The sequence below is a fragment of the Enoplosus armatus genome, chromosome 6 (assembly GCF_043641665.1).
Source record: "Enoplosus armatus isolate fEnoArm2 chromosome 6, fEnoArm2.hap1, whole genome shotgun sequence".
Lineage (NCBI taxonomy): Eukaryota > Metazoa > Chordata > Actinopteri > Centrarchiformes > Enoplosidae > Enoplosus > Enoplosus armatus.
Window position 1 is genome coordinate 23,987,960 of NC_092185.1, and position 23,155 is coordinate 24,011,114.

The 23,155-nt window shown below is 44.3% G+C and overlaps 3 protein-coding genes and 2 non-coding genes across 5 annotated transcripts in view; all 5 read right to left on the reverse strand.

Annotated features, from left to right (window-relative positions):
* Nucleotides 1-7,430: 7,430 nt before the first annotated feature.
* On the reverse strand, nt 7,431-8,159 carry LOC139286628 (phosphatidylinositol N-acetylglucosaminyltransferase subunit Y). The gene has a single exon (XM_070907499.1). It carries the CDS (start codon nt 7,977-7,979, stop codon nt 7,767-7,769), a length of 213 nt encoding a protein of 70 aa, XP_070763600.1. The 5' UTR covers nt 7,980-8,159; the 3' UTR covers nt 7,431-7,766.
* Nucleotides 8,160-8,175: 16 nt separating this feature from the next.
* Nucleotides 8,176-9,516, reverse strand: pyurf (PIGY upstream open reading frame). Its single transcript, XM_070907498.1, has 2 exons — nt 9,262-9,516; nt 8,176-8,323 (listed from the first exon to the last, which is right to left on the reverse strand). Exons 1-2 carry the CDS (start codon nt 9,462-9,464, stop codon nt 8,179-8,181), a joined length of 348 nt encoding a protein of 115 aa, XP_070763599.1. The 5' UTR covers nt 9,465-9,516; the 3' UTR covers nt 8,176-8,178.
* A 1,985-nt stretch (nt 9,517-11,501) lies between these two features.
* On the reverse strand, nt 11,502-11,572 carry trnag-gcc (transfer RNA glycine (anticodon GCC)). The gene has a single exon. It is a non-coding gene; the product is annotated as a tRNA-Gly (tRNA).
* Nucleotides 11,573-14,815: 3,243 nt separating this feature from the next.
* trnag-gcc (transfer RNA glycine (anticodon GCC)) lies at nt 14,816-14,886 on the reverse strand. The gene has a single exon. It is a non-coding gene; the product is annotated as a tRNA-Gly (tRNA).
* A 5,622-nt stretch (nt 14,887-20,508) lies between these two features.
* galnt18a (UDP-N-acetyl-alpha-D-galactosamine:polypeptide N-acetylgalactosaminyltransferase 18a) overlaps nt 20,509-23,155 on the reverse strand; it is a 127,027-nt gene continuing 124,380 nt past the window's right edge. The window contains exon 11 of the mRNA XM_070907360.1: nt 20,509-20,655. Coding sequence (XP_070763461.1) covers nt 20,509-20,655 — 147 coding nt within the window. The remainder of the gene's footprint in view (nt 20,656-23,155) is intronic.

The window sequence follows — 23,155 nt, forward strand, 5'->3', positions numbered from 1 at the left end:
TAAAGCAAGAGAGTTATATCACGTAAAAGCTAGCTGTGAGGCTAGCCTTAGCTAAAGCTCAAGCTAAATTTACTTATCGAGTTTTCCCTACGTGTTGTCTGGAAACTAAAAACACCCATTTTGTCAGCAACTTGTTAATTCAGTTTGTTACTCCGCATAATTCAATCATGACGGGGTATAAAAAAAAAACCCAAGCTAAACCGCTAAAGGTAGCTAGCTTAGCGTATCTCAGTCGCTGCAATCGTAGCGTTTGGCCGTTGGAGTTCATGTGATTTGGTGTGGTTAAGCTGTCGTTATTATCACATATTTCAATGCATTCAACTGTTAATTAACTTATTACATGCAAAACTGAATTAAAAATAGATGGACAGAAACCTAGCAAAACAAACATTTATTTCTTATGAACTACAAATGGTATAATAATCAAAAAATAAAGTTTATTGTTTTAAACATGACATTTCCTGATCATCCAAAGGCAGGGTGCAGTATTTTAATTCAGCTGAGTTATTGTGTGGGTTTTATGGGAGCGATTTTTCTGAGGTAAAATAACCTAAAAGGACATAATATGAAGGTATTACAGCTTTTCTATCACCCAGTTTGCCAGGCAGCCTAAAAAGTTGAAACCCTTTTTTCTTGTTCTGTTTCTGTAGTTACTGTTCTCTGCCTTAGTAGGACAGAATATATTAATAAAGCTGTTTTTTAATGAAATCCAGCTTCCTATTAGCTAATCCCTACAGCCCCACTGCACACTTTAACAACCCACCTGATTACCTATAAAAATCTTCTTTCTCAAACTAACACAGGCAAAGGATGTTGTTGCACTAAAGCAGGTGGAGTTTTTTGTCAAACTAATGGGACGGCGGGATGGAAATGGGTCACAGAAATTGCCAGCCAGACTTTGTAATGGAAATGCTGCAATCTTGCTGGTCTGTGATGTAAGATGCATTTCCTTCCAGTGGCCTTCAAAATAACCCTAAAAATATCAGGCTTGTGTGAAAAACGCTGCGCTTCCGACAGAATGTTTGGGGAAAAACACTGGTGTTCAAGAGCAATGTTGCTCTTAATCAACATTCATCACGTATCAATTTAGATTAATTGCTGCTTAAAACATGGACGCACAGTACGTGCTCAATTTAAAGAGGACACCTAAAAAGAAGTAAGGAAATTAAGAAAAAAAATGACCTTGGAAATAACAATTTGACAAAAGAATTTGCATCCTAAGGTCAACTTATTTGGAGCTTTTCCACATCTCATGGCCTTCCTCACTGGATGGGGTCACTCAGTTGTCATGGAGATGGTTTAGTTGTTATCACATGACCTAAGTATTACGTCAAATTGCTCTTAATTAAGTCCCTGCCTGCAGGAGTGTGTAAAATCAGACTCAATGGTAGATATATCTGAGCCTACCTTTACTGCATCATATACATCCTTAATCATTCATGTGTTGTCTGTGAATAGAGTACATTTCTAGAATAGAATGAGTCAAACAAGTAAATGTATAGGCAACAAGACAGTAGATTAGTCTGCTGTACAAAATTGAAGTGCAAATGGGGTTGCTAACAAAACACTGTCTGCTCTGTTGACTGAAAGGTTTCCCAGCCGACTGTGTATCATCCTTAGGCCGTAGCTACTCGGGAAGATTGCGAGGCTTCACAGCGAGGCCGAAGGAGAGAGTGAGTCATGAATCGTAAGAACAGAGGGGGTTGTGGATGGGGGTTTATGAATTTGCATAGTTTATTTGCATATTTGCACAGTGACTGAGCAAAAGAGAAATGATGAAGCTTACTGGACCGACGATGAGGGGAGGTATTTTAAAAAATACCAAATGTCTTTGCTGCTATATTTTCTTTTTGTATTCATTTCAAGATGTTACCGACGCTTGGCGCAGGGCAGCGCAGTTCCATGGCTCTTCGCCTTCTGAATATAATGTAATAATATAAATGTAAGTCTTCTTATTCTATCACTGTTTATCCACACTCACAATCACCAAAGTTTAGACACTCATGTGTTTCAGAGTATGAGGAGCTGATGGTAAATTGCGACATCTAGTGGTCTTAATGTGAACAGTTTGTGAACTCGATAAACCAGCCAGACAAACACTCTCCAGGACAGCGACCTTCGTGGTAACATTAGACGGGCCTGTCTTCGGTGTCGCGAGAAGATGTTTAAAAGGCGCTCGTCAACACTGCAGGCTGGAGAGGGTCCAATGCCCCCTTCGTATGCCAACGAAAATATTGTAAATACAAGAACCGGAATTAACTCGCAAACGAATGCAGAATGTCAGGGACTTTCTCCGGCACCCGAGTTGGTGAGGTGTGACATTTATGAGGTGGAGGCGCGGGAAACATTAACAAACAACTAGATATATGGATAATGTCTTTTAAGGGTGTAAGCACCGAACATTACTTTTGCCTGGCATGTTGAATTGGCTTATTATTAAAACTGAGAAGACATGTTGTTCCCTAGATGCTATGGAGATGAAAAAAAGTTGCTTATACATTATGTCATCTCAGTACTTATATAGTTGTATCATGCTACAACATGATATTCTCTTTACATGTATTAACTAGACTGCGTGTACTTGAATAAATTAATGACAGGAATTAAACTTAATGATTAAATAGATGACGTGTTTTGTCTTTCTTTCCTCAAAACTGTTCTGTGGTTTTAAGTCTCCTTAAATGCCCGAGATGTCCATGGTCTCTCCGGTTCTCAGAGGTCCGGGCTTAGAAGAAAGCACTTGAATCCAACGTGAACTCTGGGATGCAGAGTCGGTCTCTTTGAAGTTGAGTTTGCCAGATTGAATCTGCACTTCTGAGGTGACTATTAAGTTATTGCAAAAGATTGTATTTTTTGTATGCTGACATTTTATGTTACAGCCCATACGCGAGTCAAAATAAGTCGCTTGGGACGAAGTAGTTACCTTTTTTTTGGAAAATATACGGCCAAAGGGACACAAAGTTAGGCTGAACCTGTCAGGTTTAACGGTAACGTTACAGTCTGGTTTTGCTAAAGCCCAAAGTCGTGTTTCTTGTTTTCAGCTAGGATATTATATAACCAGATAAAACTGTAAAAACGGTGGGAAAATGCAGTCTATAAAAAGGTAACTCCCATGTCACTTATGGTAGTAAGTCAGTATCACTTCTTCACATCGTCATGCTGTTACATTGTCGCGAACTCCATTATGTATGTTAACATCCGAAATTGAAATGCTAGCATGAAATGCTTTCCTGTGCTAGCAAAGAGATTTTTGTCTTTTCAAGTGTGACAAATATCAGAAAGATATCCGAAATTAACTTCGTGACCAAGAAAATTGTACCACATCTTATACGAAAGCAAATACCCGCTAAAATAGTTCGTACAAATAGACTTTTGTCAAAATATGTCACCCTGTTGTGTTTCTTTCCAGCTCTGTTTCAACGTGACACCCCACAATAAATGTCTTGCAGCATACCTAGGCGGCGATTGCTTGTAGGACCTGGGTACTTCTAGTATTCTCTATTTGCCTCCTTACACATGGATTGAAGCTGTAATTCGTAATATGCCAGAGAGCTCAATGAACCAAATGTTAAATCACAGATTTACAGTAAATAGTATTTAGAAAGCGGTGGAGCTGTTACGGGTATTATGCAAATGGTTCATGTCCTCTGGGAAATACAATACAGTGACCTGTCGTCCTGTTGATCTATAGAGTACGGTCTTTACTTCACTGAGTTTATCTTTACAGGGGCAGTGCCCATTCATCATGTCTGTCGCCTCGTGCCTGGGCTCCATGTTAAACCATAAGTGATAAAGAAAGTGGTCCCGTCTAAAAACCTCATTAGGAAGTGAGACACCAACGCAGGCACTCAGCGCCTCTCGAACAGTTATACATAAAAGATTTGCTGACACAGTCTCACTCACATGCAACACACTTGTATGCAAATACAGGTAATAGACAAAGCAAGCAAATAGACAGGACAGAAATGAAAGCATCTATATATACAGACAGGTGACAAATTACAGGAAAAGCATGAATAAATGAGTGAAGCTGTTTTCCTGTCTTTAATTTGCTACCCATCTGTAGAAAGATAGAGACTACTCCCCGACTGAAAGGTAGTTTGGTGAAAACATGAATGAGGTTAAACGTTATTATCGTAACGTATTATATTATTTCCTCGATCAATCAATTTAACGATGAACCGCTAATACAGTCTAGTAAAACCACCCTGCAGTAAATTTGACCTCCTGAAGAATATAATGTGGTTTTGCTGCCTGTTGAATTTTATTGTGTTATATATGTTTCATTTATTTAGTCTACCCTCACTGATATAAAAGAAGACCAATAAGACAGGCGTTGGCATTTTCTTTCATTTAAGTTAGTGTATTTATCTCTACAGGTGTCAGACGAACATAAAACGATGTATTCAAAACTGCTGTACGTAGCTTTTAAAAACTCTGCACTTTCCTCTTCTCGTCGAGCAGACCCATGAGTGACTGTGAGGAGACAGACTTCTTCTGGGAGTCTTGGACTTCATCTGGGAAAAGAAGAAGAAGAAAAAAGGACACCAAAAGGGACAAAAAATGCCTAAAATGCAAAAACAGCACCACCATGAAAGCGGATGAGAACATCCAGAAAAAGAAGAAGAAGAAGAAAAACCCCAAATTCAAAGAAGCAATGGAGGGAAGGAAAGAAAAGAAAAAAGAAAAGAGCAAAAAGAAGAAGAGATCGACTTTGGGACGGGATGACAGTTCTGTGTTTACACAAGCGAAACCTACTGTGAAGCCTGAAGCATTGCCTTCACGTAGCAATGACGAGCTAAAAGTGGACCACCTGACTCAAGACTCCAAGAAGAAAACCAAAGGAAAAAAGAAAGTGGCATTTGACTTGTCACCAGGCCACGTCTGTGTCAAAAGGTCTAAATTTGTCTCCTCATCCCCGCAGTGTCCCGAAGAGAACAGCCTCGCAGAAGCTGTGACAGACTTGGAGAGCTGTTCTCAGGTCACAGCGATGGGGCACGGCCTGGGTCAGACGCACGACAATGCCTCTCAAGACAACAGCCAGGACATAGACAGCCAGGACCTGTTCATCACCCAGAAGACGTTCAGAGCATCGCCCGCTGAGTCCTCCAGTGGTGAAGCCAGTGACAAAGCCATTGCCGCGACTCCTCGGACATTCACGCGGCGAGACGAGCTGCACGCGTCTGTGGCGCAGACAAAACAGCATCGTGAAGGATCATACAAGAGTCCACAAGACTCACATTCCCATTTCCAGCATCGCAGGGACACAAAGGAGCATGCGAAGAAGACAGTACAGGTACTTCTTACAGAAGAGGAAGAGGAAGACGAGGGTTTCAACAAAGCACGTCAGAATCCCAAGAAGGGAAAATTGTCCTTTCAGACACAGACTGAGCTAAACGCTAACCTGACTAAGGAGAAAGAAGTATCATGTCCTGTGCATATAAAGCCCAGAGTGGTAAATCCTTACCTGGATGAGCCAACTGATGTAAACCCAGAGTCAAAGAAACAGTCCTGTAGTTCAGGGCAGCAGCCCGTGACAAACGCTTCCACACAGACAGAAAACTTCTTCACCACTGAACTCTCCTCCTACCTCAACATCTGTCAAAAGCGGAGAGTTCCCACACGCTCAGAGGACTTCAAACCTTTGGACCTGAGCCTGCAGCGGAGGGCCAGAAAAGACCTGGAGCCGCATTCGTCGAGTTCTTCGGACATGAAAGGTGTGGAGGTAAAGAAAGAGGCTTCTGGCCAACACCCCTACTCTGCAAGCACGCACGGTGAAGGCGAAACAGCCCTGAGCCCGCGGTCGCAGCCCGAGTCGAAGTCCGCAGACACGACGACCTCCAGCGAGGACGGCGAGCCCCCCTGTCGCACTGGCAAGCTGGACCTGACCCAGGTGATGCACTGGAGTTACACTGGCACACGCAGCCATCAAATATCTTGTATCTCTATGGGTCTCGCACAATCAATCCTTTCTGTCAAATGCAGTTTACAGAGGAGAAAGGATGCCTACATTAAATTGCAGTGTCTTAGTCTTTTTTTTCTCTCAAACTCCTTTTATAAACTGTTATAATGTACAAATAATATTGTGAATTTCATCACTACACTTAAAGGATGAGGCAGGCAACATTCTATATTTTTCTTACTGTCAACAAATCCCATGAAAAAAACCAAAGCCAACAATTAATTGATCCTACTAACACGTATTGTGTGTGTGTGTGTGTGTGTGTGCATGAGCCAGTGGGCTCGGAGCTGAGAGCCACAGGCAGGGTAGGAAGGTTTGAATGTGTTAAAAGGTGGACTAATTGTGTTTTTGGTCTTTTATTCTCTTAACAATGACAGAAAGATTTTTGTGTTAATGAGAATAATTTGCCAAAAAAAAGGTGATTGAAGTGCTCCAGTTCAGTAACAACACAACATTTTGTTTGACTTCAGGTCCGAGCAGTCCAGATGAGACTCAACGAGTGCTTCTTTTTCAAGGCAAAAGGCGAGGGACAGTCACCCAGACCGGCGTCTCCACTGATGAAACTGGCCCTCAGCAGAGAGGTGAAAAGCAGGAAGGGCCACTGAGGTCACCCGAAGGGATGGAAGTGAAGGTTTCTGGACACTAACCTGTGGTCAGTGGCTGCCGCTTCTTCTGCAGGGCGCCGTTTAATGTCCGAAACAGCGTTTAACGTGTCGGCTTGAAAAGCAACCAGGTCTCAGATTAACCGGTCAAATAAAATTCAACTCTGAAGCTGGTCCTTGAGATGGAAGAATCTTGGGAGCAGAAAGGTGTGATGTAACACTGTGAGGGCAGTCAGTCCCGTTATGATATACAGTAGAAAGTTCAAATAGTCGTGATGGATGTTGTTCGGAACATGAAAAGGAAAAATTTTAACAACAACAGAACAGAAATTCGGCCCCAAAATGAACTTCTGGAGAAAAATAATCCTTATTGTAGCCGTGCCAACTTAATGTGTTTGTCAAATGTACGTTTTAAAGTTAGACTTTCCTATAATGTTGTTGGTATAGGGTTTAAGTGCACACACGCCGTTTGTTACTCCTCTCAATGTCAGTTTTAGCAACAGCTTTTTGAATGCTTTCGGGAAACTGCCATCAAATTGTAGTTCATCGCTTTGTTCGTCGTCTGTTCCGTACGAAAGCAAGTTTTATTTTTATTTTTATCAATTAAAGTTTATTTATTGTGAAGAAATAGTGGTTTACTTAATGTACTGTAGAATCTCTAACTATATACTGTGTTTTTCCAAATGACCCAGTGAAGCTTCAATACACTATTATCATTTCAGGGTTTACTGCACCACTTTGACATTCACAAAGCTTGTCAACAGTGGCTTGTTTTGTAGCTGTTGTGACTGCAACACATTATCATTCTGTCTTTTAAAATCAGCCGATTACCAGTATTCGAAAAGAAAAAAAAAAAAATCTTTATTTATATTTTTGCCAGTTATTACACGCAGCAGCCCTTAAAACACTTAACTAGTAATGTGCATTAAAGCAAAAATCCACCAATGGTTACTCTCAAAATAGACTTATTTTGACAGTAAATTAGATTTTTTTTTTTTTGTTGCATTCTACCTTGTGTCCTGCAATGTGTCTATTCCCTTGGTATCGCAATCAAAATATGTATTACAGCAGTATTTTATTCTAATGTTTGTGGAGATAGCAACCACATTCGAGTGATGTCATGTGACGTCAAACCATCTATTTTTACAAAATGCAGTCTTTTCAGGTGGATTTTTCCTTTAACGGAACAGCGTCAGGACAGCCTAGTTGTGTCTAAAGAGCTTGATCCCCATCCAGCTCCAGAGGTGGAAGAAGACGTAGACGGGGATGGTGACCGGCAGCAGCAGGCTGTAGAAACACAGACTGTTGCTGCTGGTGCAGCCCTGAGGGAAGTTGTCATCCACCGCAGCAGAGTAGAACAAGCCAAAGAGGGACACTATCGGGACCAGCCCCACCATCATGGACAGGGAGAACATGCTTGCTAGGTGGGCTCTAACACAGGGTACTAGTGGAGTAAATAAATAACTTTTTAGCCAGGTGGCTAGAGTGCAGTGTAAGTTCTCACTGTGCAGCAATACAGTCCGGCAATTGAGCAGAATCCAGTTACAGTGCTACAGTGCTCTTTCAGCCCACAACAATGTTAGGTCTGTTTGCTCGGGTCTGCTGACGGTGTTTCTACTCTTGCGCTGGTGTGGTCGAGGTATCGGCGTCTTTCTGCAGGAGTCTGGCTTCCTGAGGGATCATGTTGGGGATGCCGCCGACGATGGGATAGGCGATACCAAGCTCCTCGTTGATCAGCTCGTTGGTCTTGGCCTCGTACCTGAGGGGGAGGGACAAGAGGAACGCAATTCTTCTACTAAGTTCAATACTTTGTCTTCAAAATCATCTCTTTGCAGTGTGTCACGTTTACTACATGACAGTTGTTGTGGTTTTACAGAAAAGCAACTGAAAGCCGTCGTCATCTTTCCCAGCAACACCTGAATGCAGTATCCGTCACCCCGCCCCCCCATGTTCACACCGTGTAACGCTGTTACCTGCGCAGTGTTTAGATACATAGGTCACATATTTTGATAGTTGGGGAGAGAAAACAGAACGTCACAGATTTTCCTATAACACCAGTCAGGTTTTGGAGCCCATTCAGTGGAGTCAATTTGGTGGAAATACATTTTTACGTCCACATTTCAACATGACTTCATGACCGGTGTTTCGGTTTAAGGAGTGACCCGGTTAACTGGCGACTTTCAGCCGAATGCGTCTGTTGTTGTCGTGGTTACGACAGCTGTTGAAAGCAACTTGCTCTCTTCCGGTTTTCAACACATTCCGTAACAACACGCAACGTTCAAAATGCGACCGACTGTTAGCGTGAGACACGTTTCCCCAAACAAGACCAAGTGTGTTTGGATGGAAAAACTACAAAAAATCTCTTGCCGTAACTACGACAACAACTGACGCATTCGACTGAAAGTCACCAGTTAACAGGGTCACTCGTTAAACCGAAACACCTGCTTGATTCGCCTGCGGCGGACGGTGTCATGAAACGGATGCTATAATTATTATCATGCGACATACACTAGAAAGACATAAGTATGCGAACACTCCCACCTGATGGTCATACACATCACATTGCGACTCATATGAAATGTTACTTAAATATCAACCATGAAGTTAAAAAGCACGAGCCCACAGTGGACGCTGCCCCACCCCCCCAAAAAAAACTACCCAAGTCAAGTGTAGTTTGTCCGGCGGTTCCCGTCATACCTCAGCGGCTTCTTGGACAGCGGGCAGACCAGGAAGTCGAGCAGGGAGACGTCGAAAGGCTGCTGCCCTTCGTCCTTCGCACCCGAAAGGCTCCTGGCCGACACGGAGGCGCGCGTCGCCCTCTGTATTAATGGTGCATTCTTCACGCAGCGGTGCGCACGAGCTGCTTCTGTCACCAGTCCACCCAAAACATTCCGAAACATGACCAAAGGTGACCAACAAGCTAGTGAAACTCCCCGACAGGAAGCAAGTGTCTGGAAACTGTGTAACCGGAATATGAGTCCTCTTCCTGTAAACGTCTGTCATTAGTTCCGCCTATTGACTTCTTTAGCGACCCACTTTCAAAAACAGTATTTGAGACCGGTTTAATTGCTTATCTTATAAACTATTTAGAGTAATATTACGTATAATAATAACTAATAAGTAATAAGTATTAGATGTAATTTTTTATTATAGTCATAAGCATGAGTTGGAGAATGGTTGTTCCTACATTTGTCCGTATGGTGGCAGTGTTGCATCGTTTAGCTCAGTAAAGCTAACTTCATGGGGGTGATTTGACCAGAATGTGGAAGCAGAAATATATAGAAAAAAAAACATATGAATTGCATTAACTTAGCTAGGCTACAATACACACTACTCTGCTTCCATCTATTGCTTTCACAAATACGTTGCTCACTCACCTTAGTGAGTGCAATTTAGCCTTAGTGAGTAATACAGCCCACAGCATTGTGGTCAGTCGTCACAGAATAACAAAATCACTGTGCCCGATCAGTAGTATTGAGAGGAATAATCTAATGGAGGTACAAGTTTTGTTAATTTTACATCAGTCACTGTTTGAACTTTAGTTTAATTTAAGCCCCACACACACCCTGAACATGATTTCCCAGAAGGTCATACTGTATCTATACAATATTAAATATTGTGAGAGAGCCCCTGTGCCAGCCTGAGCAGAATGCATTCCCCCATCCATAAGGCTGAAGATATTGCTCTGAGACTTTCTTGGCAGGGCCCCAACTTGTTTTAAAACTGCTTCTAGCTGTAATATATCCCACTGCTTGGTACATGACAGACCTGCTAATATAGTTTTTTTTCTTTTCTTTTTTTTTTCTAGCTACCAGGCCTTGAATACACCAGTGTAGAGCTGTAGCTGTGTACCTTTTTTCGTTGGGTCTGTTTACTCATGAGAGGTATCCATCATCTCTGACAATGTTCCACGGAGCACCGGGGCTGAAATAATGCCTGAAAGAGGACGACATGCATGTCGTACCGCTATGTGCTGTGGCAAAAATGAGTAAGTGCCGTTCAAGTGGAAAGCTGAAGTAGTCACCTTGAAAATAAATGTAAAAATGATCACACTGTCTTATTTTCTACAGGTCAATATCACATATTATAACGCACAAGGCGGCTCACACCAGAGCCACCTATAGGCAAGAAAAGAGCTGTCTTGTGTATTCTGAGGAACATCTGGACATGACCAACCAGCCACTGAAAACCCTGATGCTCTGATCTAATTTAACACAACGTTGCTCTTGAAATGCTGATGAAGTTTCACAGCGGTGATGAAAGAGACATTAGGAGGGAACATTAGAGAGCTAAGACTGGATAACTGTCATTTTTCATATGGTGAGCCAAATAGATATATAAACGTTAGTGTTTTGTTTCGAAAGTATGGAGACCTCAGTCCAAATCACACTGATATTTGTTATAACATAGACAGTCTATGTAATAACATAGACAATAAAAAAAAAAGCAAAGCCACCATTATTATCCCTATTACACATATACACAATCAATTTAGCTTATTTAAAAGGAGCTATACATTGTTTCTTTATCTGGATTCAATATGTATTCAATATGTAAACACAAAAGTACCTAATTTAGACTATTTAAACGGTGTGGAAAAGTGGGAATGATGGGAGGTTTTTGTGCTCTTTGCATTCTTTGCAAGGAGAAACCAACAGTTATAATTATGTCTAACTCAGTTAATGCAGGTTAAATGTCACAAAGGGTAGCAATAGCAAGTGCTGTAGTCGGTGCTCATTTATCTTAGAGTGTAATTACCCGCAGTAACTTTTTCAGAAAGGAGTCCACAGTTACAGAGGCTAGTGGAACAGGCCAGCCCTGCAGTAACGTCAGGACTTCAGCTCCCTGTTCCGCGTCAGCTCGCACCTATATAAGCTGTAGGGACTCTGTGCAATGGAGATGAGGTCTATGTAGTTAGACAAAGTTAAAACCAACTATGCATTGGCCGGGAATCGAACCCGGGCCTCCCGCGTGGCAGGCGAGAATTCTACCACTGAACCACCAATGCCTGAAAGCCCAATAATGTTAGGCTGACTCAGCAAATCACGCTGGCTAACATGCCTGGAATTTGGCCAGTTGAGGTCTATGAGGTAGCGTTCGCCAGAATCACGTTGCCGCACATGTTGGGTGGATGTGACTGTGGACAGTCCTGCTTTCAAGTCATTGGTTACAGCGTCCTGACTAATATCTTAAGAATATATAAAAAAAAAACTCGACAGGGAGTTCGATGCAAAAAAAAAGGCTTCACGCTTCCCCGGTGACAGCACGGCCCCCTTGCCAACAGGCGGCTCAGACTTGGCAGAGACGTTAGCTGGTCCCTGCCAGGATTGTTACAGCGCTAATAACTTCCAAGCTTTCTGGGCAGGGAAAAAGGATCTCCGCACTTCACCAGCAATGTTGCCCCCCTACAAGTGGGAGACAGAGCTGCGCTTGGAAGGCGGCGGCAGCAGCGTGGGCCTCGCAAGCAGCAGCAGAGCCTGACTGGTGTCTCCTGACAGATCCTCCGTCAAGCCCGCTCCTCCCGGCGATGTATTTTCCACGGAGCTTTCATCACTCCCACACCTCTGCTGACCTTCTCAGGGCCGCTCACCTGTGCACAGACACAAGAAGTTCTCGCCGATTACTTCTTGTGACTGCTTCAGGCTGTGTTTTTCCAGGTTTGCCCCCCCCCCCTCCCCCCGTTTGTACTGAAGAGTCAGGGACAGTGACAGCCTTTTTTTCTCTCTCTCCTGGCGACTGTGAACAGACATCTGTATGTTTTTTAGTGATAGAGTGAATCCATCAAGGCTGTGCACCTTTACACACATTTGTCTCATCACCTTCAACCCATTTACAGGGTTTATGGTAATACCCCCCCCCCCCAGTTTCCACCATATTAACAAAGTAAAAGCCCTAATTTCCACATTCTATTATCTAATCTTGTTTGCAGGAATCCACTCGCAAGTCCATTTCGTACCTGCCCCAGGACTCAGAAAGCCATGCCAAAGTCATGTTTGCCCAAATGTGACGATAGCCAATACTTTAAATTGTATCTCTGCTCCACACGCAGAATTCGAATTAAAACATGTTAATAGAGTGTATTCTTGAGTTCCCTGTATGTTGCCCTCAGGAACTCAATGAAAACGAGAATCCGCTTCCCGAAATTGAGTGGTGCACGGCAATTCGGTGTCATTCCATTCTGTTCTGATGGTTTTCCTTGCTGAGCGTAGGTTTTATCCAATTAGAAACAGGAGATTAGGCTTTTTTTCTTTTTTTTTCCTGCCAGGAGAGTTTTCATTTCCATGCTGAAATATTGCTGATGTAGCATTTGCTGCTTAATCTGATAATCAGATCCCCAAGGACTCCCTTCCCCTCCCCGTCTTTCTTGTCTCCCACGGACCCTTAATCCTCCTCTCTCACGCCCTTCCCCTATCTTCTCCCTGTCCCCCCCCCCCCCAGGTCCTCCCACACTTCTTCTCTCTCTTCCAGTCAACACATTCCGCTGCCAAGACGATAAAAAAAAAGAAGAAAAAAAGCTAAGCTCCAGCTATTGCACCTGATTGATGGACAGGCACTGATCCAATGAAGCGTTGCCCCTCAATTAGGCCTCTGTGGTCACCTGGCAACAGCGTTAACGAGGTGCACCCTTCAATTAAGTCGCGGCAGAAGCGTGGGCCAATGAGGCGTGAGCAAAGGTTGACGCTGCATCATTACCGCTCCCTTCAAGGCCCCAGAGTGCCTCACGGCTTTAATCACTGGGTTGCCGTTAAGTACTACGTTGTGGTGCCAATGTGTGTGTGTGTGTGTGCGTGTGTGTGTTTATTATTGCGCACGCTCACGGCTCATTGGACGTGCTAGGTTTACAATGTCTTTGATGTTATGAGAGGCTCCGCGACTTGTTTATGAGGTGCTCATGGTAACTCCCCCAAACAGCATAGGTGCAGGGTTTCAGCTTTTATAGCGACTCATCCGTGGAAATGCTTTATCGCTTATAGAGACAAAAGAGTAAAGCTGTTTTTGGTGCCTGGGCACACTCCTGCATCACTGTAATCCTTTAAGAAGGCACTGTGTTAAAGGATGGATTTCTCTTTAGGGAAGACGCGTCCGCTCTATAATGGTATCTATTAAAAGAGGGGGGAGGCGGCGGGGTGGGAGGGAAGTGAATTAAAGAGAGGGAGGGAAGAGGCCTGAGCGAGGAGGTGTGAGAGGAAGAGGGAGGGACGGCAGAGAGGATGACGGCGGAGTGAATGAGTGGGCCTGAGAGGAAGAGAGAGTCGGTCCAGCTCCTCAGTGGGCTAACGAGGGAGTAGGATGCTGCCTGGAGGTGGTAATTAGTGTATCCTCGGAGGCTGCGGGAATGCAGAGGCCCACACATCTGCCCCCAGTTCAGCTGAACCACAGCAGACAAACTGCACTGCAAACTGCAACGTAAAAGTTTACCGTTCTTTTCCTTTGGTCCGCAGAGCTTTATACTTGCCAGAGTGGGAAATCTTTGGAGCATTCAGACCATCATGAGAAGCTAAAATCCTCCACTTTCTTTTTTTTTAATGGTTAACAGCTCTTCAAGGCAAAGTGACTCATGCACTTGTTTTGGGAGATTTCAGCGGTAAAGGAGACCCTTAAACAAAGGTGTTGGGAGCAAGTTCAACTCACTGTTATGATATTATATGAACAAGTCTGTTAATGTCAAATATGTCAAAGTTTAAAATGTCTCTGCATTGGCGAGAATTCTACCACTGAACCACCAATGCTTGTGAAGCAAGTTAGCTAAATAGGGTAACATGCCCACATGTCCACACAGAATTCTCACCTGGCCTCCATGCAATTTCAAGCCCATATTCTTCAAACCTTAAAAATCCTGAAAACATCTTCTCAGTCATTGTGAACGGGAATTCATTGGGTGATTCCCTGACTTTTCCTCTAGCCCCCACTATGAATTGTTTACTGTGTATTACTGTCGACTGACTGACTTTTCCTCTCTCGCCACCATGAGGTTCATATTTGTGATTTCGAATGAAATGTTGGCTGGCAGAATGAAGACACGACTTGTATTTTGCCAGTTTCAAGTCCGTACACTTAAAAGTTTCTCCATGACCTTGAGAGAAATTCATGATCCCCAGAGGATGAAGGCTACTGACTGGACACTGTTTTTCTAACGATGAAGGCAATGCCTTTACGAATCATATTCTAGAGTGAACAAGTTTCTTAGCATATCCTTCACAGATGGGTAGTAGTAGCTTTTGCTGGTATATGACAAAGTTAAAACCAACTATGCATTGGCCGGGAATCGAACCCAGACCTCCCGCGTGGCAGGCGAGAATTCTACCACTGAACCACCAATGCTTGAATGCCCACAAATGTTAAGTTTACATGACAAGGCACGCTGGCTGACATGCCTGGAATTTGGCCAGTTTCAAGCCCATATACTTCAAACCTTGAAAGCCCTGAAAACATTTCCTCCGTTACCTTGAGAGATATTCACGGTCCCCAGAAGATGAACCCTATGTAAGTTTGTTCACCTGTAAAGAAAACTGAAATGCCCATGAAACATTTTCATTGGAAAAGAATTCAAATGAATGAGCATCCAGTCGTTTTTGTTGTTGTTGTTGTTGTTGTTGTTGTTGTTGTTGTTGCTGCAAATATACAAAAATAGCATTAAAATGAGGAAGTCATGGTAATGAAAAGCTATCTGGATACGTGCAGTTTCACCTGTAACGTGGTGGAACACATCCACCTTCTTTTAACAAGATTACTGTAAATCCATACACTGAACGCTTGGCTCTCAACACCGTCAGTGCCTCGGAAAAAAAAAAAAAAATAAATAAATCATGAATCATATTTCTTCATCCACTTGTGTTTCATTTCCTTGTTGTAAAAAACGGTGACATAAATTGCGAAATGTGTGCGTGTCTGTGTCTGTGTGTGTGTGTGTGTGTGTGTGAGCATGCAAATGACGGCTTTTATGAGACAGTGGGAGAGTAAACAGCAGCATTTCTGGGATTGATGTCGGCGGTGCTCAGAGAGTGCCATCTCATGCATGTTTCATGACGCCCAACTCCCGAGTTCAGCCGAGACGCAGGCGCTCAGGGAAAATGCCTGCGCTCCTGTTTAGCGACCTGCATCTTGGAAGCTAATAATGTAAAATTTAGCAGACGCAGGCAAACAACTCTGTGAGGTTGAATGAGACTTCAATCATTGCAGATTTCATTTTGATGAGATGCGCTGCACAGTGTTTCCCCTCTTCACTCGCTTCAAAACATGTTCAATGGGAGATGGAAGAAAATGTCATTCATGTCTTTAACCGGATGGCATTTATGTAATCTCACTTTTATTAACAGGTGTTTTCAGCACACGCACAAGCGACTGTGGGATGAAAGAGCGTCAGGGCTTTACAGTTTATCAAGTATCTTTGTGTGCGGCGGTTTTGATTCAGACATTCGACAGTTATCAAACATCAAAATGAATGAAGCACCGCTTTCAGTCAAGGTCCACCGCAGTTGCAAACTAGGGAAGGGCAAAAAGGGCTAAAATCCGTCAACTGAGTTTTTCAAATCATCATGATGAAAGATTCTGATGACATACTGCAATAGGCAGGCATCATACACGGTGGTAGTAGTGGTAAGCTCCTTTACCCCTCGACTCCGCCACATTTCAGAGGGGAATGCTGTACGTTGTACTTCACCACGTCACTGCATGGGTTAAGATATTTGGTTGGTTCAGTCTCTCAGCTCTCACCAACCTTGTTTCCTTCCCGATGAATCCACTGCGCGCTACCTGCTCAACACCAAGCAGACAAAGTCAACGACTAGCTGGTGAAGACGGACGGACGCGTCCATCCTTAAGAATGCCAATGTGGCTCCGTGCCTGCCCCGCCCCTTTAGACTACTGACTAGCGGCAGGCACAAATCTTACGAACATTCTGACACTGAAATGGCCTTTTCAAACAAACAGACAATTAACTTTGAGGGGGGGGTGTATCATTAGACAGACAAAAGGAGCAGCAGGGATGTGGCCACGCCCACTTAGGAGACAGGAAGCGTGTTTTCATGCCATTGCCGCAGCTTGTAAAGCGTCGTCTTCTGTTATAGAGCGTCTTTGATGATGATGTCAATATTGTGTTTGAGACGTTGAAATTGTGGTGTGGCTTTTACTTCCACGGGGGAACCTTTAATATGCCATACTATATGTCTGTAGGCCAGCTGCTAATCCGGACGATATGTTTTAGCGTGCTAACCCAACACCCGCACTGTCAAAAAGTGTTCAAAACATTCATTGTTAGCAAAGGCGAAAAGAGACACAGGACAGACGTTTTGCCATTATCATTTTTTTTTTTTACTGTTGGTACTTATAAATATCCAGTTCAAATACACTAATAAAATAGCCTGGACATTCCCATGATTCGATATATTAACAGCTTCCCAAAAATTGAGATACTTTTCAGGATCTACAAACCTGAGCCACAAAAACAAACGACGGAAGGTCCACAGAAGGTTTGGTGACAGGTGCTACACAGTAGCCGATAGAAGACACACAGTTCCAGTCCTCCATGAGTTGATGAGGGGGGGGGGGGGGTAAAAAAAAAACAACAACTTTTGAATACATAATAGCCAGATTAATAATGAAGAGGTTCATCCTGTTTTTGTGTTGAATTATTGATAACGGCTGTTGCAGGCTAGGGCTTTGAATAATTGGGAGATTGATTGCAAAGCGGTTATATTTAATTAAAAGGTTTCATGACGGCGCGTGACTTCTGGAGATGCGTAAATGTAGAGCAAACAGCTTAGCGGTAGTATTTCACGCAAATGTCGGATCAGCGAAAAAGCTACATTTAAAAACATACATCCAGACACTCCTCTGTGTCGGGCACCAATGCCCGGTCTGTATGGAGTTCTATCAGTGCAGGCAGCGGGACAGGAACACACGCATGCACACAAAGTACATTTTGTGGAAAACCATCATTTATATGATCGTCATTTCTCCACAAAATCTATTTTCTTTGTGCTAAAACGGTCCCACCGCACGCTCAGGCGCGAGGCACATGTTGAACTCCATGAGTCACGGCCACGTACGCGCCTAATACTGATGGATTACATGTCGTTGCGTGCCCAATTCCTCCTTCTCGCATGCCCATCAATTATATTTTATATCTCCAACGTATATTTTTGTATGTGCTGAAAGTGTCCCACCGTGCCCACAGAACTGAGGCACAAATTCAACTCCATAAGTAAGACCCACGTGTGTCTAATTTTGACTTTTTGACTTTTTTCCCACTACATGTCTTTGGAATCCACATTTCTTGATGATGATGAACTGAATGAGGAGAACTCATTTTTTTGCACGCTCCCCCGCGGGTTAGCTGTAGCTCCCGATGCCCTTTGTTGAATTCGTACCCGGTGGACACCCGCGATTCAGAGCTTTAAGGGAACAACAGGGCACGCACACACACACACACACACACACACACACACCAGCGCATTGACTGGTTTCGAGGACGCAGCAGCAGAACTTGGATGCTCGTCCACTGTCAAGATACCATCCATCTGCTACGGATGATGTAACATCCATCTGTTGTGTTCAATCCATGCCTTTCCTGTTGCTCGCCATCTGATTCTGCACGATTCAGTGGTGATGCCCTACATTTCCCAGAATACCTTTTGACAGCGACCTTGTTGCAGCGGTGTAGGTGGAGAACGGAGTGACAACGTGGGTCCCGTATGATGGAGGATTCGTAAAACCTGGGCCTGGTCATTTCTAGTTTTGCCCAGCGTTTGTCTCAGTTGTGCAAGCGTTGTCCTCACTGAAGCCATTGCTGAGACCTCGGGAACACGGCGTCATCGGCAAAAAAACCCCCAAAGAAATCTTGATGGGGCAGGAAAGATGAGCGGTCCGACGATCAGAAAGGGTAGAAACAAGCTGTTATGGCCTTTGCTGTTAGCGTTGTACATGCTACGTATTAATCCTGTAATCAGATCGCCCTTTATTCGCACTTTATTTGTCGGTCAAACTGAAATGCCGGTAATTATTCCTCTTTGCACGGGAAAGGTTTGTGCCTCCACAACTACAGCCTGATGACGTAAAATGGCCGCATTTATAATTCTTACAATAATTCCATTTAGGGACAGAGAGTTCAGTTCACTCTTGTCCAATATGCACTGCAACCCCGTCGTGTTCAATTGTGTTCATGCACATGAAGTAACCTTACAGCTTGCCTTCATTTTCTCATCCGAATAAGTCCGACCAACTCTGGGTGTTTGATTGAAACCCGTTGGATCACCTGACCGCTCGTGTTTAGCCATATATCGCAAGTTACTACAGCTGATAGGATCAATGACCACGACTACAAAGACAAGACCCGAGTTGTAATAAACCAGAGTTAATCTTGAAATCTACCGGCAAACAACATGTGGAGTTAACTTATCCATACAACGTAAACAATAAAAGGACTCAGAGGAGCATTCCACATGTATTGATGAACAACATGCTCAGGCCGCTGACGAGGACAAACATCAGCGTTGACGCCTGCTGTTCATTGTCAGACTCTGAAAATGGCATTTTCCATCACTTCGCTTCTTTGTGAACGCCGCTTAGTTACGTGAGCGTTACCCAGCGAGGATCAAGGATCGTAGCATGGGGGGGGGCAGTCTCGGGTCTTGAGGACTTTCTGAAGGAGGAGGCCCCCCTGAAATAAGACAAGTAAATATCTGAACTTGCTCTGTCAAAGCTCCTGCACACCCACGCCGGCATTTTTCATTCATTTTTCCCGACATCTCCTACAGGACTGTGTGGGTGTATACAGACTGTGTTAAACTGACATCTTCTTGTGTCAGTTCTATTATACCTGTCATGGCAGGACGACTGCAGCCCGGATTCCTTTGAATACGTAGCGTTTGGTGGCACGAAACATTTCAACATAAAACCTTTAAACTAAAAACACCAGTGCAGATTGCGCGCCGCCTTCTCCGGCCCCAGCAGTTTTTACAACGCTTTCCTCCTTCCACCCAGGTCTGCTTAAGACACGTCAATGCTCCATGAGTTATGAGAGGCGTGTTCGCTGCCGGTGTCGCAGGAGCGAGGGAGTCTAAAATCTCCCTTTTCCGGATGAATCTCCTGCTCCGTCTCTGAACCCGTAAACATGCGCGCCTTCCGGCGTGATCGGCGGCTCTGGGCGCCTGATCAAATGAACTCAAAAGCACACACTTCTGAGGGATAGCGTTCCTTTCACAATGGCAGTTCAAAGCGCCCGCCGCTTATTCCCCAGTGCGCTCTCTCACTTTGCTGTGGTACCCTGCCCGCACTCTGAGCCAAGCAGTGTGCGACGGTGACGACTCAAAACCTGCCCCCTTCCACATCATTCTGCGTAACAGTCAGGCTGCTGGGTTTTTCCGGAATGCGTGCCGCCCCTCACCTGGCATTTCTCCCTCTGCCAACAAACACATTGGCACCGCGCACGCTCGATTTGTTGTGGTTGATTGTGCGGCGAGGCCGAGGGAGTACAGGCCCTGTCTTAAACAGGCGGACGGGGACCCAAAAATACATGATTTACATGATTTCCCGAGGCTGTCCCTCGGAACGAGCGGCTGTATTTCTCATTTCGATTGCGGAGTGGGACGTCTGAGGAGCCCCGGTTCCATCTGTGAGCGTCTCTCCTCTCGGGTCACTGGCATTAAATTAGTTTACTGATGAGCCGTGTCTGATTGGAGCACATCTTTCCTTGACTCTCGTTAAAAATAGGTCCTGTATTGAGGCTCATTTTTTGGACACTTAGTTCACTTTAGTCCATTTCTAACTGGACTCTCAATTCTTTTTACGTGCACCCGAACTCTGTGACGGTCGATCTTGGGTCTGGGTCAGTTTGGTTTTTGTCGGTCTCAAGCAGGGGGAGGTCCTCACGCGAACTCCCTTCGCTTCGCTAGGTAAGTCCGTCACAACAAAGGCGTTCCAGCAGCCGACTGCCGTCGAGCGTGTTCACTGTGGCAGGACAGTCAGTATGTTAGTGATGGTCCATTTCTGATCGGTGCAGTCCTGAATGACCAGCTGGAAAGGGAACTCTGACTGCCTGCTCTCCACCAGCTCCAGACAACGCTGAGACTCCATGTTCTGGATGGAGCCACCCTAAAGGCAAAGAGAGAGAGGGGTGAGTGAGATTTTACAGAATACAAGCGCTGAAATAATGATGAGACAGGTGAAGAATGCCGCTCTCATTTGGGGTTGTGTTTCTGTACTACAGTTCGGTTTGTTGCTTGAATTCTTTAATGTCGTCCAGCAAAAGCACATTATCATTTGTTTTTAAAAGAAACCCTCATGAAACAGCATCATTACTGTGTTGTAATAATAGCTTGCCTCGCCAACAGCGGTCAGTAGGTGGTAAAAACGCTGGCAGATTAGCTCGCTGGCGGTAAAGCTACATATATGTCACCCTCGCTCGCTTTGCAGATCCCAAGAGAGTCTCCCTTTGGAGTTGCTCTGACCCCCAAAAAAAATGCCATCTTGCGCTGGTGACGTCATTTGGAGCCATACACCCGCCCAAAATGTATTTGCCATGTACTTTGATTTTTTAAGTTTACGCCATGTCCCATCCGCTAACATGGAGGGGGCGGGGTTTATGACCTATGCTGCAGCCAGCCACCGGGGGGGCGATCGAGACGTTTTGGCTTCACTTTTGGGGAGCTGCCATGTCGTCCATCTTTATACACAGTCTATGCTCTATAGTGTTAGCAAGCCAACTGGGGTTGCTGAGCTAACTGACAACCCCCAACCCGCCCACCCCACTTTGGTCGATTTTCATGTGCATAAATATAGATAGGCACGGGCTGAAATGCAGTGTTTAATTACTCTTAACATCATCCACCGTTTGGTTGGTTAAACCATCAGATTAGTCTCCTCATTCTCACCACCCACTCTTCTTCCCTCCCGCGATGCTAGCGCTAATGTAGAACCTTCACAGGCTGCGAGTACAATTAGACGTTACACAGAACAGCTGTCATTTCATTTTCTGCAGGCCCACACAAACACAGAACCGTGGGGAAACAAAACCCTCCGTTCAATTAAAAACACTATTGGCTGCAGAACACTAAGACAAAAATGTAGACAAACAAACCATCAGCCTATATAAAGGATAAATGTATAAATCTAACGTATGGTGGAACAGACCACACATCAGAGTGCACTCCTGACGCTTGCCAAGCCAGTCAGTATTCTCTGTATCCATGGTTTAACAGCCAATAACCTTTCCAACTAAAGTTTGAGTCTGTGGATCTTTTACTGCATGCACCCCCCCCCCACCCCCTCACCCCCCAGCTGCTGGAGGTATGCTGTAAAAATTATGAGCCAGTTTACAGCAAAGCTGCACAGGCATATCATCTGTCAGCCATGGCCAGTGTACATTTGACCTTGTGTTTTTGAATTTCACAGCCTGTAATCACAAATCACATGCAGTTTAATGCAGTGGACGGAGGGCAAGAGGCCACACTGCAGCAAAAAGAGCTTTCCCGGGTACTTTCTCACTCACCAAGTACTCCGACAAATAGACGCAAATAACCCTTCCATACAGAAGTAGTCGTGTGGTCCAGTGTAAATAGAAAAATGTTGATTGCAGCCACTTTAAGGTTCTGGAACATGTTACCTTTTCACGTTAAAGTAACATGAAACCACCACAGTCTTAAAAGGACGGTCAAATCATGGCTTATCAGGAACTGTTAACTTCATTTTCATTCTAGTTATAATTTGTATGCAACTTATTATACATATATTAGTTTATATTATGCAAAATACGTGTGTGCACGAGTGTGTGTCTGTGTGCGCACACACTGTATTTGTTCTAAACAATGTCACAAGCCCATAACTCTCCATTGTGTGTGTGTGTGTGTGTGTGTGTGTGTGTGTGTGTGTGTGAGTGCGCGTACATCCTGGTTTCTTGAACAATAGGCCGGAATCCAAGTGCAAGTAGGACCTTAGTTACATGGCAAGAACAGTAATGTGTTTTAATGAGCCCGAGCTCCGGGAGAGAGGAGACTAAACCCATTTGTGTCAAACTCGCTGCGCGCTTTAGGAAGGCTGCTTTGCTTTAAAATCAATATGCTTTACATCTAACCACAATAACACACACACACACACACACACACACACACACAGAGGAATGATCATCAGCAGAGGCCTGAGAGTACCACAGTGTTTTTAGTGTTTCCAAACACGCTGACTCTCGCTGCTAACTCTACATTCTCCATGAGAACGGTTGACAACACTACAAACACAATACAAAACACAAACAAACAAACAAACAAACAAAAAAAACCCAGCGGTAACAGTAACATGGTCACGCTCTCCTTGAGGCTTTCAGCTCAGAGCGTATCGATTCTGCACAGAGCGGCTTGCCCACATATCGGCCGGGCCGGCATTGTGTGGGCGCGATCACTCGATAGAACAAAGTGTCCACGCTCACACACACACACGCACACACACACACACACACACACACACACACACACACACACACACGTTATCTTGCACACACTCAGAGAGGAGAGAGAATCTATCCGAGACTGGGATTTACAGTTAGATCCTTTTACACTGATCCCGGGCTAATCAGTAAAATACTGGTTAGGAGCTGAGTTCA

Bases quoted from the DNA above. Each gene is read 5' to 3' on its own strand.
- pyurf (XM_070907498.1), bottom strand. From the start codon at position 9,464: ATGTTTCGGAATGTTTTGGGTGGACTGGTGACAGAAGCAGCTCGTGCG. The intron at 8,324-9,261 runs GTATGACGGGAA...CCTCCCCCTCAG, and splicing joins CTGTCCAAGAAGCCGCTGAG to GTACGAGGCCAAGACCAACG.
- LOC139286628 (XM_070907499.1), bottom strand. From the start codon at position 7,979: ATGTTCTCCCTGTCCATGATGGTGGGGCTGGTCCCGATAGTGTCCCTC.